General features: G+C 42.2%; 1 protein-coding gene across 2 annotated transcripts in view; it reads left to right on the top strand.

Moving 5' to 3' along the window:
- The first annotated feature begins 2,291 nt into the window (after nucleotides 1-2,291).
- Nucleotides 2,292-16,991, top strand: part of LPCAT3 (lysophosphatidylcholine acyltransferase 3) — a 40,225-nt gene continuing 25,525 nt past the window's right edge. Inside the window, exon 1 of one of the 2 annotated variants that reach the window (XM_042945696.1) lies at nucleotides 2,292-2,545. In XM_042945696.1, coding sequence (XP_042801630.1) covers nucleotides 2,395-2,545 — 151 coding nt within the window. In that variant the 5' untranslated portion in view covers nucleotides 2,292-2,394. The remainder of the gene's footprint in view (nucleotides 2,546-16,991) is intronic. The other variant, XM_042945695.1, reaches the window with a different exon arrangement.

Below are 16,991 nucleotides of genomic sequence, written 5' to 3'. Positions count from 1 at the left end.
ATTCAACAAATCAGATACGTTAAAGATCTTTTTTTTAAAGTTTATTTATTTGTTTTGAGAGAGAAAGAGCAGGGAAGGGGCAGAGATAGAGGGAGAGAGAATCCCAAGAAGGCTCCACACTCCTGCTCTGCGCTGAGCCCCACTTGGGGCTCGATCCCACAAACTGTGAGATCATGACCTAAGTGGAAATCAAGAATCGGACTGAGCCACCGACTGACTCAGGTGGCTCCCTGAGCGACTGAGCCACCCAGTCACCCCAAGGATCTTAAATAACATCTAGCCAAACACTTCAATTCAGCAAAATCTAATAAAGTTAAAAGTGTGCATAACCCATAATTTCCCTCCTGATTACAAACCCTAGAGAAATCTTTTCTGAACTGAGGACCACAAACTACTGGTAGGAATTGATATCAAGTTAGTGGATCCTGATCAGCAATTATTTTTTAAGATTTTATTATTGAGATCTCTTACAGGAGATCTCAGTTAATTAAAAACGAAAAAGTTTGGAGTCATGGCTCTAGAGAAACTCTCACTGTTGCCTAAAGGAGAATGCCCACTGCAGCAATCTTTGTCATAAAATAAGACATAAATAAATAGGAAATGATCCAAGTATTCTTCAACATGACCATGAAAAATGAACGGTAGTATAATCATACAATGGAATATTACATCACCATAAAATGAATGGATTCGTGCTACATGTAAAAACATGAATACATCTCAATAAAGACGTTAAGCGTAAAAACAACCTTCAAAATGATCCATTCACTGTAATGCCATTAATATAAAGTTTAAAAGTAGGCAAACAATATGTTCTTTCTAGATGTACACAGTATATAACATATAAAAATAGGCATGGGATTGATAAAAGCAAAGTCCGCAAAGTGGTGACCTCTCAGAAGGGAAGGAGAGAGATGCCATGGGAAGGGATATACCAGGCTCTTCAACTGTGTATAAGATGTTTGTTTCTTAATCTGGGAGGAAGTTCTCTTATTCTCAACTGTTCTGAATATTTCATATATTTTTTGAATAATTCATCTTTTAAACAACTTTTCCTAAAAAAGGGGGAAGGGAAGTGAAATTTAACAGACTTAAGTTTAAATTTTGTCTCTGCCACTTACTGTTAAAGGAACTTAGCAAGTTCCTTAATTTCTCCAAGCCTCTGTGCCTGTAAGACAACATCATAATAATAAACATCCTGTTTCACAGCCAAATTAAGTGAAATAATATGGATATAAGTGCTTTACAAAGCGCAAAGTGCTATAGAAGTGTAAGCTATTATTGTACTAGAATGTTCCACAAATTCCAGTTATAAGAAACTCTTAGTGTTCTTTTGTTACATAAGAACCTTGCTCCTTTCCTTCAGAGCATTTACTTTTGCTTGCAATTACACATGCATTAACACTAACTTTGGGCTCATCATTGTATTCCCCAGAGCCCAGGACAGTCCCAGGCACATGCTAAATGCTCAACACACCTTTGTTAGCGTAATCTGAACGGTGGTTACCTGTAGGAAGTAAGAATGGGAAACAAGGTGGGAAGAAAGAACTTTTCTGTTTTCTGTTTCTAAACTGTTTGAACCTTTACCATGAACCTATATGAGTCCAATAGCGACAAATTAGTCCGTTTTAAATGAAAATAATACGGACCAAATCGGCATGTTTTAATTTCATCGCCTCTCGGGGGAAGGTGAGGTTTCAGTCCGGGAGATTACGTGAAAACGGATGCATGAACTAAAAGGAGCAAACTGTTGTGGGGCGCTGGGCTCTCCCGACACCCTTGCGAAGGGAAGGCGGCGTGCCCAACGGTTTGAGAACCGCCCAGAGGTACCGTTAGGAGGCGCTCGCGAAACTGCTCAAGGAATTCCCGCCCTCCCCGTTACATGCCCCAGTAACCCCGGCGCGCCGGCGACCGAGAGTAACCTCGCGGTCGGGTGACGGACCCCCCCGCCCCGACTCTCGCCTGCTCCCAGCTCAGCCAATGGGAAGGCAGCGCACGAGCCGGCCGGACACTCGCCCTCACCGACTCCTCCCCCAAGCAGTTAGAACCGAGTTGTACAATCACCTCGCCGCCGGCTTTAGACTTTTCCAATCGCAACTCAAGTTCCCGATCCCAAGCCCCGCCCCTCGGCCTGCCCCGCGTTCATTCTCGGCGGGAGTCACCTTTGCTTTACAAACGTTCAGACCCGCCCTCTGCTTACCTTGCTGCGTTAGGCCCCGCCCCCTGCCCGGACGGACCAATAGCCAGGGGAGCCTGAAGCCAATGGGCGGGCCTGCAGCCAATGCGCACGCCGTGGGCGGGCTCCAGGCCGGAATTGGGGGTGAAGCTACAGCCTTGTGCCCACATTCGGGGCGCGCGGAGCTGGGGGGTCCCTGGGGGACGCCCGGAGCTAAGATGGCGTCTGTAGCTGAGGGGGACGTGGGGACGGTGGCGGAGCTGGCGAGGGTGCTGCGGTGGGGTTTCGAGGAGCTGAGCCTTAACAAGTTGGCGACGTCCCTGGGCGCGTCGGAACAGGCGCTGCGGCTCATCATCTCCATCTTTATGGGTAAGGACCCTCCTGCCTCGCTCCGCCCCCTCGCGGAGTCCCCAGGGAATAGGGACGTGACACCCCCCCCCCCCCTCCACTTTCCGGAGCCACCCAGGAGGGCTTTGTGGGGTCCGGATGTGAATCCTCAATCACGCCAACCAGCTGTCGAGAGGAAGACAAGTCTTTTCGAGTCTGGGGGTGCCGTGCCCTCTGAACCTCTTCACCTTTCTCTTCGACCCCTGCTCTACCCTTCTGGCCCCTCATTTGAAGCCACCACCGTCTCCTCATGCCATGATCTAATCTACCCCGTGTCCCCACGACCTATCCTTATTTGTCTCTCTCTTGAGTTCTACTCTCTGTCCATGTGTACTGCTGTCTGTTATTAATATCAACTCTCACACATGCGCGCTTCTTGTGGTAGGCAAAGGCCCCCTAACTTAGGTATTAGCTTTGTGGGCCCTTAAGCCCCATATTCTATACTTCCATATTCGGAGCCTTTTTCTGCATTGCCAGCTTCCATTGTACTTCTCTTTTCTGTCTTGTTTCTAATATTTTCTTCTTATACCATATTGCTTCTCCCCCACCCTTAACCACTCACCTGCCATTTACCCTGGAATATTATTTTAATACTGGGTTTGGGAAACAGGACTGACAACCCCCTTAAAAACTATGCTACTCCAAGCGTTTATGACCTATATGGTTCAAAGGATGTGATGTGTCTGACTTTATGTCACAACAAGCTATATTATAACTGGTTTATAGGCTTTTTTTACTGCATCTTTCTTCCATGGTTTTTAATACATGGAAACAGCATGGCACAATGATTTAAAAAAAAAAAAAAAAGTGTGAACTTGAAAGGCAACCAAGTCAGACCCAGCCCTGCTGCTCCTTGCAAACTGTGGGGCCCTGGGCAAGTCACTTAACCTCTCTGGGCCTCGATTTTCTTATCTATGAAATGAGAATAAGGTGTACCTAATAGGACTGTTGTAAAGCCCTGTAATAGTTCAGAGGTCAAGATCTGATGCATAAATCTTGAGTAGTTGGAAGGTTTTGTGAAGGTTATGGGACTTTAGCTGGTATAGTAGGGGTGGGGAAGAACTAAGCAAACAGCTCTGGGACAAGAGCAGGTTAGAGATCAGAATCGTAAGAAGTTTGAGATAAAAGTTGAGCAGATGTGCCTTAAATGCCAGAAAGAAGTTTGTAATGTATCCAGTAGTCAGCAGAGACGTGGACATATAATATTACCTAAGGGTGTTAACTAGATCTAGATAATGTGAGAGGCATCAATTTATATTTAAACAACCTTGGCAACTAATATAATTGTTACTTGCCTTTTGCATATAAAACCAAGGTGATCTTCCTTTCTTCCAACTGAAGGTCACCTTTTCCCTCCCTTGTGGAATTGTTAAATTTTAGAGGTGAAAAGGACCTCCCGTGTCTCTTAGATCTAACCCAGAGTTGTCAACATTCCAATCTAGAGTTCTTTGCACCACACCAGCTTTGAACTTCTACTCCTTCAGCCTTGTCTCTGACCCAGTTATTTGTTGGGGTTGTAATTGGCAATTAGGAGTGTTTACATTCATTAGTTTGGAAGCTCACTGTTGATTTCTCAACTATAAATTGAGAACGTAACACAGGTAGCAACAAATTATTAGGGGGCAACCTGTTAAATGGAGCTACGGCTGGAATTAGGACTTGGAATTGGTCCCTTTTTTGCTGACATAATTGAATACTGCCTGTGTGCTCCTGGTGGGCCACTGCTCTGTACTATCCTGGGGCATACACCTGACTGGGACATTGTTTTTTCTCCATGTCCTTCTCTCCTCATTACCATGCGTTATCAAGTGATAAACACTTGGTGAGTGATAAACACTTGGTGAATACATCTGCCAAACTCCTGAGGCCCCTTGCCAGTCTACTATTTCCCAGCTCCTCCCTTCCTATCTCACATGTGCTGTTGCCTTCAGTAACTCTGGGTTTCTCATGTTTAGATTGACTTGGGGCCTCATGTTGCTTCCTATCAGCCATAGCTCTTCCACATGGATATATAGGGTTGTGTTTTCTAGGTGTGGATTAAATATATACATGCAAACACAAGTTGATAAGCTTGACACATGCTTGGAAGAAAGAGTGCATTCTGGTTGTAAATGTTTTCCTTACAAAGGTATTCTCATGTCTGTGTATTGTAACCTAGAAACGAGTAGCCTTTCAGTAATGGAGTTCCTGGTTCCGGAACTCCGCTGTTTGGGGGAACTGGGATACTGAAGGAAATCCTTGTTAGAGGTACCAAGAAGGCCTGTAGTCCAAAATGATTTCTGACTCCCTTTCTACTACTTAAAGATTAATTTAGGTTAAAAGCACTTAAATGCAGATACCCCAAGGGAAGAGTCAGGTATATCAAGCATTCACGTTTTAAAGTGTGAATAACTTTTAATTGGATAGTCTCATTGCTCTTTCTTAACATCTTATTTTTTCCTACTTAGGTTCTGTGTACTGATCTTGGGGTGGGCCATAGATCATTAAAGCAGTAGCTTTCAAACCTTTGTGGCTCAGACCCATGGTGAGAAATACGTTTCATATCCTGACCCAGTACACATGTGCACTTATATATGTATTTGAAGCACGTTTCAGAAAACATTACTTATCCTTACATATGCGGTGTGTTTTTCTATTTTGTTTTTTAGTAGTGTTTATGACCCACTAAATTGATTTCATGACCTACTAATGGGTTACAAGTAGGTTGAAAAATCTTGAGTTAGATGCTGTAATTTTTAATATTCAGTACTTCAGGGAAAGGATAAGCTTATGAGGATTAATGCATTAGAGTATCCTGAACAGCCAGAAGACTCCATTAAAGGGATGTGTCTATCTATGTTTGTCCTTTGTGTGATTGCAAGGAATTTGGTGGAAGATGAATTTTGCTATGGTGTTGGCAAATACTGCCAGAAAACATCTCCCTTCAACAGCTGGGGTCTCATCACTCCTTAGATACTTAATAACATGAATTGTTCCAAATAAATTCAACAAAATATGCCTACTGTGAGTTAAACCCTATGCTTGAGCCTGCAAGGACAAGGGCATTGGTGCAGTATGAGTGATAGAGCCAGGCACTCAAAAGTATGGCTTACGGTTAGTGGGTAGGGAATGGGCTTGAGATAAGTACTCTAATAACCACAATAAAAGGCAGAAGTCTAAGTGCCATGAGACAATTACAAAGGTTATGAGATTGAAAGATTGGCCCTTTAATGAACTTTGGAAGCTGAATAAGGTTCCAACAGACTGAGATGGTAAGACATAAGGAATACAGTGAGCAAAGGTATTGAGGTAGGAATGCGTGGTGACACGGTCAAGGAACAGGAAGTAGTCCACTTGGACTAAAGCAGGATTTAAATAGAGAAGTGGTGGAAATAAGACTGGAAAGTTAGGTCGTAGAGCCTTGAAAGCCAAGGTAAGGGGGACAGGTAAGAGAAAAGCCAAGAGTAGGGAATCCCTGGAGGTATTTGAAAGGGATATAATGTGACCAGAGCTGTATTAGGAAGATAATACAGCATAGGGTGATTTCAAGTAGACACAGACAAGAAGTTGGGAAGCCAGTGAGAAAGAACAATGATCTAGATGGTTATATTGGCTTGGAGGCAGGGTGGTTGCACCTAGAGGGGAACATAGGGTTCTCATGTGAAATATTTTAGGAACACAGAATCTTTTCTTTTTCTTTTAATTTTTATTTTAGAGAGAGAGAAAGCAGGAGCAGAGGAGAGAGGCAGAGAGAGAATCTTAAGCAGGCTCCACACTCAGCGCAGAGCTCCATCCCATGACCCCGGGATCATGACTTGAGCCTAAATCGAGTCAGACACTCAGCTGACTAAGCCATCCAGGCACCCCCTGGAACACAGAATCTTTTAAAAGGTAGATTCTGAATAAATAAATAAATAAATAAATAAATAAATAAATAAATAAATAAATAAAAGGTAGATTCTGTATGCACGTTCATCTACGCAGCTGCTCATGTCAAAAATCTAAGGATCAGCCCTGCCACTTTAACTCTCTCCCCACATCCCAGTCTCCAAGTCCTATCAATACCACCTCCACATTATGTCTCAAATACATCTACTTTTCTCCATCACCACAGCTGCTGACTGTCACCAGAACTACACGAGTAGCCTCCTGACTGGTCTCTAATTCTGTCCTTATCCCTCCCAAAGCAAAGAGGTCTTGATGCTGTGCCTTTCCTGCTCAGAACTCTTCGCAGGCTTCCATACGTGGCTAGTAAGCCCCTGCCTGCTGTTTCAGCCTCATCTCAAGCAAGTTCACAACTATTTTTTTATAACTTTTTTTTTTTTTGAGAGAGAGAGAGAGGGTGGGGGGCAGACTGAGAGGGTCCATGCCGAGCATGGAACCTGACTCAGGGCCCACAACCTAAGACCCTGACCCTGACCTGAGCTGAAACCAAGAGTCAGACACTCAACCACCTGAGCCATCCACATGCCCCTCACAACTTTTCAGCCTCAAGGCATTAAGCCCTTTCCTACCTTGGAGCCTATGTAGCTGCTAATGCAGGTGCCTAGAATTTTCTTCATTCATTCACCTAACAGGCATCTTTCATCTTTCAGGTCTCAGTTCAAATTGTCACTTTTTCTGAGAGTTCTTTCCTGACTCTCATTTTTTTTTTCCCAATATATGAAATTTATTGTCAAATTGGTTTCCATACAACACCCAGTGCTCATCCCAAAAGGTGCCCTCCTCAATGCTCATCACCCACTTTCCCCTCCCTCTCACCCCCCATCAACCCTCAGTTTGTTCTCAGTTTTTAAGAGTCTCTTTTGCTTTGGCTCTCTCCCACTCTAACCTCTTTTTTTTTTTTCTTCCCCTCCCCCATGGGTTTCTGTTAAGTTTCTCAGGATCCACATAAGAGTGAAAACATATGGTATCTGTCTTTTTCTGTATGGCTTATTTCACTTAGCATCACACTCTCCAGTTCCATCCACGTTGCTACAAAGGGCCATATTTCATTCTTTCTCATTGCCATGTAGTACTCCATTGTGTATATAAACCACAATTTCTTTATCCATTCATCAGTTGATGAACATTTAGGCTCTTTCCATAATTTGGCTATTGTTGAGAGTGCTGCTATAAACATTGGGGTACAAGTGCCCCATGCATCAGTACTCCTGTATCCCTTGGGTAAATTCCTAGCACTGCTATTGCTGGGTCATAGGGTAGGTCTATTTTTAATTTTCTGAGGAACCTCCACACTGTTCTCCAGAGTGGCTGCACCAATTTGCATTCCCACCAACAGTGCAAGAGGGTTCCCGTTTCTCCACATCCTCTCCAGCATCTATAGTCTCCTAATTTGTTCATTTTGGCCACTCTGACTGGTGTGAGGTGATATCTGAGTGTGGTTTTGATTTGTATTTCCCACATGAGGAGTGACGTTGAGCATCTTTTCATGTGCCTGTTGGCCATCCGGATGTCTTCTTTAGAGAAGTGTCTCTTCATGTTTTCTGCCCATTTCTTCACTGGGTTATTTGTTTTTCGGGTGTGGAGTTCGATGAGCTCTTTATAGATTTTGGATACTAGCCCTTTGTCTGATATGTCATTTGCAAATATCTTTTCCCATTCTGTTGGTTGCCTTTTACCTGACTCTCATTTTATATGATGTCCCCTGCTGTGCTCTCTCATATTGACTAAAATTTCCTCCCAAGTGTATATTCCAATTTGTAATTATATATTTGCAGAGAAGAGCAGAAACCACGTAAGTTTTTTTCACAACAGTATTCCTGGAGCTTAAGTACCTGGCTTATGGAAAAGGCCCAAGAAATATTTCATACATTCACACATGAATACATGAATGAATGACTTGGCAACTGATTAAATGGAGGATAAAGAAGTCGTTCGTAAAAAACTCAGTCCAGATGGGGCACCTGGGTGGCTCAGTCAGTTAAGCAATCTGACTTTTGTTCAGGTCATGATCTCACAGTTCGTGGGGTTGGAGCTCCGCGTCAGGCTCTCTACTGTCAGGGTGGAGCCTGCTTCAGATCCTTTGTCTCCTGTCTTTGCTCCTGCCCTGCACACACTCTCTCTCTCAAAAACAAACATTTAAAGAAAAACAACAACAACAACAACGCAGTCTAGGCACCTGGCTGGCTTAGTTGGTAGAGCATGTGACTCTCGATCTCAGGGTTGTAAGTTTGAGCCCCAGACTGCATGTAGAGATTACTTAAGAAAATAAAATTTGGGGGCGCCTAGGTGGTTCAGTCGGTTAGGCATCTGATTTTGGTTCGGGTCATGATCTCACAGTTCGTGAGTTTGAGCCACATTGGGCTCTGTGCTGACAGCTCAGAGCCTGGAGCCTGCTTCGGACTCTGTGTCTCCCTCTCTCTCTGCCCTTACCCCACTCATGGCCTCTCTCTCTCTCTCTCTCTCTCTCTCTCTCTCTCTCTCTCTCTGTCTAAAAAATAAATAAACATTAAAACAAATTGTATTTAATGATAAGTAAAACATATAAATAAATAATAAATAAAATCTTAAAAAAAAAAACAGTCTTTCTGCCTGGGTGGCTGGAAAGATAACAGTATCTCACAAATGCAGAGAAGTCGAAAGGAGTGTCAGATACTGTTCAGTGCCAGCAGTGGTCTAGTTTTGGATTTGCTTTAGGCTCCAAGGGCAACTCCAGGTGTCTTAAGGGTTGTGAAACCCAATCTTAAGTTCAGGAGAGAAGTGGGACTAAATATAGTTTTAGGAGTCAATATTGGTATCATAATTGAATCAGGGAGGGAATGAAATGCCATGGAAAAGCTTATACAAGAGAGAAGAGAACCCAATTGTTGTTGACTGAGTATGTTAACCTTGCCACCCCGTGTCAATAATAACAATTGCTGGCATTTATTAAGGATTTGGTACGTACCAGACATTGTCTGAAGTGCTGAACAATACCCCACCTACACCTGCCAATTACTCATGAGATAATTGTAGTGCTGTTACCATTGCCCTTGTGAAAACTGAGGCCTTCAAAGGTTAAGTAACTTGCCTAAGCTCATACCTGTTTCTACCCAACTAAAGTCCCTGTCTTTACCACCCTGGGATTGCAAACTGTGGGGGTGGAAAAGATCAATGCTGTGGGTATCCTTTTAGTTTATGTGCTTAAACCAATATGTAATCAGCATATGAAATACCTCGCAGGGTCTAAAGCTGGAGCTGGCCAAATGGAGCAGATGGCCACCTGCTTAAGTATGAGTATTCTCTAGTCTTGGCCATGACTGTGGCTTGGCTATTAGACTGATCAGAAATTGCACTTAAAGAGTAAGGATTCCTTCCTCAGAGGTTCAGGTTAGCATCACTAAGGTTAACAACCTTTAAAATCAAAGTAGGTCCTACAATTAAGTTCCCTTTGTTTTTGGGGGGTTTTTTTGGTTTTTGTTTTTTGTTTTTAATTCAGTTCCCTTTGGATCAAAGTCAGGTCTGGTCGTTCAGAACTAAATCTATTATTCAGTGCAAAAAGCCTTCTTCAGGTAGCACTGAAATTACAATGTGAAGAGACCAAGGCCAAGCCAGATGGAAATTAAACAGCATTAACTACACAGATGGGACTTTTGACCATAATACAAAGCAGGGTCCAGAAATTCTACTACTGAAAAATAAGAGGGTTGTCTTAGGTGACTTTCAAGCCTTCTTCCAATTCTAGAAGTGTAGATATATCCTACATTTTTAGACTTTATCTTTATTCTGATTCATAGCCACAGATTTTATCATAATCTAACTCTTCCTGTTTGGAGATTTCTTTTAAATATATTTTTCCAATTCCTTTTTATCTGCACTCCAATATCTTACATTGCACAAAACTTTTCTTGAGTGCCAGTAGTACTTTTTTTTTTTAAGTTTATTTATTTTGAGAGAGAGAGAGAGAGAGAATGCATATGCATGTATGCGCTAGCTGGGGAGGGGCAGAGAGAGAGGGAGAGGCAGAATCCCAAGTAGGTTCTGCACTGTTAGTGTGGAGCCCCATGCAGGGCTCAAACACAAGAAACATGAAATCATGACCTGAGCCGAGACCATTTGATCCGCGCTGATGGAACAGAGCCTGCTTGGGACACTGTCTCTCTCTCTCTCTCTCTCTCTCTCTCTCTCTCTCACTCACTCTCTCCCTCTATCCCTTCCCTGCTAGTGAGCACGTACTCTCTCTCTCTCCCTCTCTGTCAAAATAAATAATCTTTAAAAAAATATTTGCGGGCACCTGGGTGTCTCATTTGGTTAAGCATCTGACTTTCGCTCAGGTCATGATCTCACAGTTCGCAGGTTCAAGCCCTGTGTCAGGCTCTTCGCCGACAGCTCACAGCCTGGAGCCTGCTTCAGATTCTGTGTTTCCCTCTTTCTCTGCCCTTCCCCCACTTGTGCGCTTGATCTCTCTCTCTCTCTCTCTCTCTCTCTCTCTCTCTTTTTCTCAAAAATAAATAAACATTAAAAAAAAGAAACACAAAACTCAAGAAAAAGAATGACTCCATAAAAAAAATTTGCAAATCTTTTTTTTTTTTTTTTTTTTTAAAGAATCACGGGGTGCTTGGGTGGCTAGGTCAGTTAAGTGTCCAACTTGGGCTCATGTCATGATCTCACAGTCCATGAGTTCGAGCCCCGTGTCTGGCTCTATGCTGACAGCTCAGAGCCCTGAACCTGCTTTGGATTCTGTCTCTCCCTCTCTCTCTGCCCCTCCCCTCTCACACTCTGTCTCTCACTCTCAAAAATAAACAAACATTAAACAAAAAATTAAAGAATCATTTATTTGCAGAGGCATGTGTAAATTTGGGCCCATGAGATTATATGCACAAGCTAATTTAACAAAAATAATTATATACCCACTGACATTATTAAATCCGTCTGGGGAGCCATCAGAACTCACCAGATGTGTTCAGTGCAGCAGCCTTTTAAAAATGGGATTGGTTTTTCTCTCTCTGTCCCAAAAATAAATAAAAAACGTTGAAAAAAAAAAAAATGGGATTGGTTTTCAAAAAAGAAATGGCATTTCAGCTGAACCTTAAAGGTTATGGAAGATTCTAGTAAGGGAGAGATGAGAGAGGAAGCTTTCCAGCTGCAAAGAATAATGAACATATATGTGGAGACCAGGAAAAGTGAGAAAAACCTGAGGAACAGTAAGTGGGCTGGTTTGTTTGGAACAATAGAGAATCCGTAAAGGAATAGTGGAGAAGAACCTGATAGACCTCTCAGGCGGGTAAGGGGTAAAATGGTGGAGTAAGGTAGTAGGAGGTGTATTATCTTTAAACACCTGCAGGCCTAAGTACAAATTCTGCATTAAATATGTACCAGCTGTGTTACAATAGACTAATTATTAAATTTCAACCACCCATTTCCTCATGTTCCCGAAGGCCGATATTACCAAAGAATTGAGGTTAAGGATTAAGCAGTTTATCTGATATTTAAATTGGATTTAATTCCTAACAAGCAACAATATTTCAAAACAGAACGTGAAATTTACATGAATTTTTAAAATAGCGTAGTCATCAAAGAAATGTTTTATTTCTAGAGAACTGCTTAGGCATACCCTTTGTGTGGACACATTCATTCTTCTCTGCTCTGGAAAAGTTTGGGAAGCTCATTAGGGTGTGAGGACTGAATGAGATAAAATGTATAAACATTGGGGGCACCTGGGTGGCTCAGTCGGTTTAAGTGTCCAACTCTTGATTTCGGCTCAGGTTATGACCTCACGGTTCCTGAGATCCAGCCCCACCTTGGGCTCTGCACTGATAGCACGGAGCCTGCTTGGGATTGTCTCTCCCTCTCTCTCTGCCCCTCCCCTGCTCATGCGTGCACTCTCTCAAAATAAACTTAAAAATATATGTATGTAAGCATCTGACCAAGCCTAACCCAAGATAGTTTTAAATAATTGCTCTCTTCCTTCCCTCAACAAATATTCATCTTCTTCCTTTCCAAGTAGACTCTATAGTCTTGGGACCAGAGTCATGAGCACCTCCTAGCATCTCCTGGCTTGCATCCTAGGAACTTATTAGAAATGCAAATTCTTTTTTTCTTTTTTTTTTTAATGTTTGTTTATTTTTGAGAGAGAGAAGGAGACAGAGCACAAATGGGGGAGGGGCAGAAAGAGAGGGAGACACAGAATCCAAAGCAGGCTCCAGGCTCCAAGCTGTCGGCACAGAGCTCGACGAGGGGCTTGAACTCACAAACTGTGAGATCCTGACCTGAGCCGAAGTCAGACACTCAACCAACTGGGCCACCCAGGCACCCCTAGAAATGCACATTCTTAGGTCTGCCCCAGACCTACTAAAGACAGGGCCTGATGATCTGTGTTTTAACATGTCTTCTAGGTTATCGTAACTACCCTGAGGTTTGAGGATCACTGGTTTATTTCTTCTGGTAGCTGTTTTGTAATACTTAGTGTCCCCATAGTATCTTCAGCTTTTTGAAATGGTGTTGTATCCCGTGATCTTTGTAATAAACAAATTTCTCAGATTCTTATTGCTTAATTTTCCCTATTTGCTAGTATCACTTGTTATTCCTCAAATACTATTATTATTACCAAATTACGCTGTTAATGTTATTATAACAATGATACTGTTAGATCATCATCATCTTCATTGTCTAACTAACATCATTATCTCCACCATCTGTTTCACACTTTTGATGAGAAGGTTAAATGTAGAGGAGGGTTTTTTTGCGTAAGGTTGTTAGACAAATAGTTCCATCTTTCCTCTTCTGTCTTGCATCAGCCACCTCCAGCGGTATAGCATTCTCCTAATCGATTGCCTCACATTTCTTAACACAGTTGATAAACTGACTTGTAGCTCTAACAAGAACGAGGTGCCCCAGTCGCGGCTGCCAGGGAAAGCTGTCCTTCCCAAGCACAGAGTTTTTTAAGGTAGAGGTGTGTGTTTGTGTTGACATTTTTTCAGCAATTGGCTGAAGTCCAGGGCCAAGAGATTTAGGGCCCACCTAGAGTTCTCTTGGTGAAGCAGTAATAGCTCCCTAGAGGCCTTCAAAGCCTATCTGTGATTTGTGCAGCCCAAAAGATGTTGCATGCAGCTTTATTTCTACCCCGTTTTCAAAATGAGAAGAGTAGGGGGTGTGTAAGACACTAAAAATAAGGATAAGTAATTTCTGGATAAGAATTGCCTTTGGGCTTAAAATGGACTGGTTTTTAAATCCAAGTTCCTCTCTACTCAGGCACTGGCTTTGAAGATAAAGTGAGATTCATTAAATTCTGGACACCTTGCACCAAGTATTCTAAGAACCATATGTACCAAAATTGTTAGTAATAGAGGCTTCTGATAGAAATGCCACTGCATTCTAGCTGTAGGGACATTTGTCAGAAAGTGGGTAGAAGATCAGGCCAAAAATGAGCAGACCCAGGTTTTGGTTTTGACTCACATGAAGTCACCAAGTAGACTATTTAAATGCCCCACTCCAAGCATGGGCTGTGTTTAAATTAAAAATAAAAAGCTCTTGTCAATTAAAGATGCTTTTCAGTACCAAGTATTCATGTTGCTATGGCATTTTCATAAGAAAGGCATATATGGTCATTCTGCTGCATAAAATATAAGTGGTGAGGTAGTAATTTTGTAGGCAGTTTACTAAAAAAAAAAAAAAAATAGAGGATTCACGCATATATATTGTATACAGATCTGAGGCAGATATGGGATCCCAGGAAGTTAACGTTCTGATCACTGTATATTTGTAAATGCTGTGATGAGAAGTGGCTTCCATGTAGGCATGGTAAATGCCTTATAGTTCCTGAGGTTTCCGATTTCTGCTGTGATAGCAACTCTAAACTCAGATGCACTTGGACACCACTCTGGATCACTGTCCATAAATACAAAACTTCTGTTTGTAAGCCAGCAAGCAGAGGCCAGCTGGAACGGTGCCCTGTTAAGTTTCTTATGACATATACCTCTGACGAAAGGGAGAAAGATTGATTATAGTTAGCGTACAAATAAAGTGGGGCTCTGACTAAAAATATCAAACCATTAGTGCTACTAGAAATCCTCATTCTTTAGCCAAAGGATAATTTGACTGCACTCTTTAATTCTTCATTGAGTCTTCTGAAAGAGTAGTCAACAAAAGCAAAACTAGGAACTGGGTGCCATACAATTATATTATTTACACTAAGAACCCAACATAATTATGGGGACCCAGATCATCATATCACCAGAAGCTCCAAATTTCTTCAAGTCTTACCCTCTTGGTTTATATTCTAAAGTATTTTTTAATTCTAAAATATATAATTTTTAGTTTTTAAAAATCTTCCCAAATATTCAAGTAATATTGAATATAGAATTGAATATTGAATATAGAAAGAAATTGATCATTTCCAACTTTTGTACATCCAAGGATACTGCCAAGAAAATGAAAAGATAACCCACAGATTATGAAAATATTTGTAAATCATACATATGGTAAGGATCTAGTGTCCAGAATATATCAAGAATTCTTGTAACTCAATAAGAAAAAGACAAATAACTCAATTAAAAAATGGGCAAAGGATATGAATAGACATTTGCCTAAGGAAGACATACAGTTGCCCAATAAGTACATAGAAAAATGCTCAACTCATTAGTCATTAGGGAAATGCAAATTAAATGACATTACATACCACTTCACACCCTCTAGTATGACTGTAATCCAAAAACAAAACAAAACAGGAATAAGAAAGTGTCGGTGAGGATGTGGAGAAATTGGAACCCTCGTGCATCGCTGAAGGGAATGTAAAACAGTGCAGCCACTATGGAAAACAGTTCAGCAGTTTCTCAAAGTTAAAGTTACAGTATGACCTAGCGATTCCACCCCTCGTCTCTATACTCGAGAGAATCGAAAGCACACGTTCACACAAAAACTTGTACAACATTTGCATCCTATGTTCATAGCACTATTATGATGGCCCAAAAGTGGAAACAACCTATTTGTCCACCAACTGATGAATGAATAAACAAAATGTTATATTCCTACAGTGGAATACTATTCAGCCATAAAAAAGGGAAGTGCTGCCACCTGCTACAATGTGGATGAACCTTGAAAACATTATGCTAATGTTTTCATTATGTTAATATTGTGCCAAGAAGTGGCCACATTTTGTATGATTCCATTGGAATAAAATGTTCAGAATAGGGGTGCCTGGGTGGCTCAGTCGGTTAACCGGCTGACTCTTAATTTCCGCTCAGATCACGATCTAGCCGTTTGTGGGTTCTAGCCCTGCGTCAGGCTCTGAGCTGACCGTGCAAAGCCTGCTTGGGATTCTTTCCCTCATCTCTCTCTCTCTCTCTCTCTCTCTCTCTCTCTCTCTCTCAAAATAAATAAATACACTTAAAAAAAATTGTTTTAATAAAATGCCCAGAATAAGTCGGGCACCTAGGTGGCTTAGTTCAGCGTCCGACTCTTGATTTCGGCTCAGGTCATAACATGGTTATTGAGTTTGGGCCCCGCATTGGGTTCTGCTCTGACAGAGTGGAGCCTGCTTGGGATTCTGTCTCCGTCTCTGTCTGCCTCTCTGTCTCCCTCCCTCTCTCTCAAAATAAATAAACTTTTTTTTTTAATGTCTAGAATAAGCAAATTCATAAAGACAGAAAGTAGTTTGGTGGTTACCAGGAGATGAGATGGGGAGGGGGGGGTGAATTGGGACTGAGTGCTCAGAGAGGTGGGGTTTCTTGTCAGGGTAATGGAAATGTTCCAGCATTAGACCCTGGGGATGCTTGGACAACAATGAGAATATACCAAAATTCAGTGAATTCTACACTTAAAAAAAAGACTAAAGAGGGACTATGTATGATCACAGGTAGAGCAGAACCCAGCAATTAACACCTATTCAGATTCATGAGGACAATTACAGGGCGTAATGCTGTTATCTTTCCTTCTGTTAGAATCTTAGATGTAAGAAAGGGTTTATTGTTTCATTTGCTGAAATACCTGCAGAGAAAAGTCTCACCTACCTTGTTTGTATTTACAAAGATCAGATTTGACGGCTCTAAACTCTAGAGAGAAATTATCATGAGCAGTAGGTGGGAGGGGTGGAGAAAGAACAGCTAATTAGCCACTTGGGCCTTGTGACGGGGCATCCCTCAGGCAACCTTAGGCAAGATCAAGTCACCATGGGAGCGAAGGGCCCGTTTCTCCACTGAAAACCAGTGCCATAAATTCAAAGGGCGCGGGTGGGGGTGAGGAGGGACTCACGTTACTACACACCAGTTAGACGTTTTTGAGAGAGAACCATAACGCACAAAATCCAGAAAGCATTAAAAATGGGGGGGGGGGGGAAACACTTCAGGTCTGTATAAGGGAAGGAAGTGGAGGAAGCAATAACAGAAAGGGCAGGAAAGGAAAATAAGAGGCAAGAGAAGGGGGGACCGGTCAGAGAGCAGGGAAGGGGGCTGCGCCGTGGGGGTCTGGCCAGCCCGCTGCTTCTCACCGTGCCTGTGATGGGCCTGTTTTCGCAGGTGATAAACATCTATGC

Source organism: Panthera leo, chromosome B4 (genome assembly GCF_018350215.1).
Source record: "Panthera leo isolate Ple1 chromosome B4, P.leo_Ple1_pat1.1, whole genome shotgun sequence".
Classification (NCBI taxonomy): domain Eukaryota; kingdom Metazoa; phylum Chordata; class Mammalia; order Carnivora; family Felidae; genus Panthera; species Panthera leo.
Note: the sequence above shows the minus strand (reverse complement) of the source record. Positions and strands in the feature narration are given on the sequence as shown.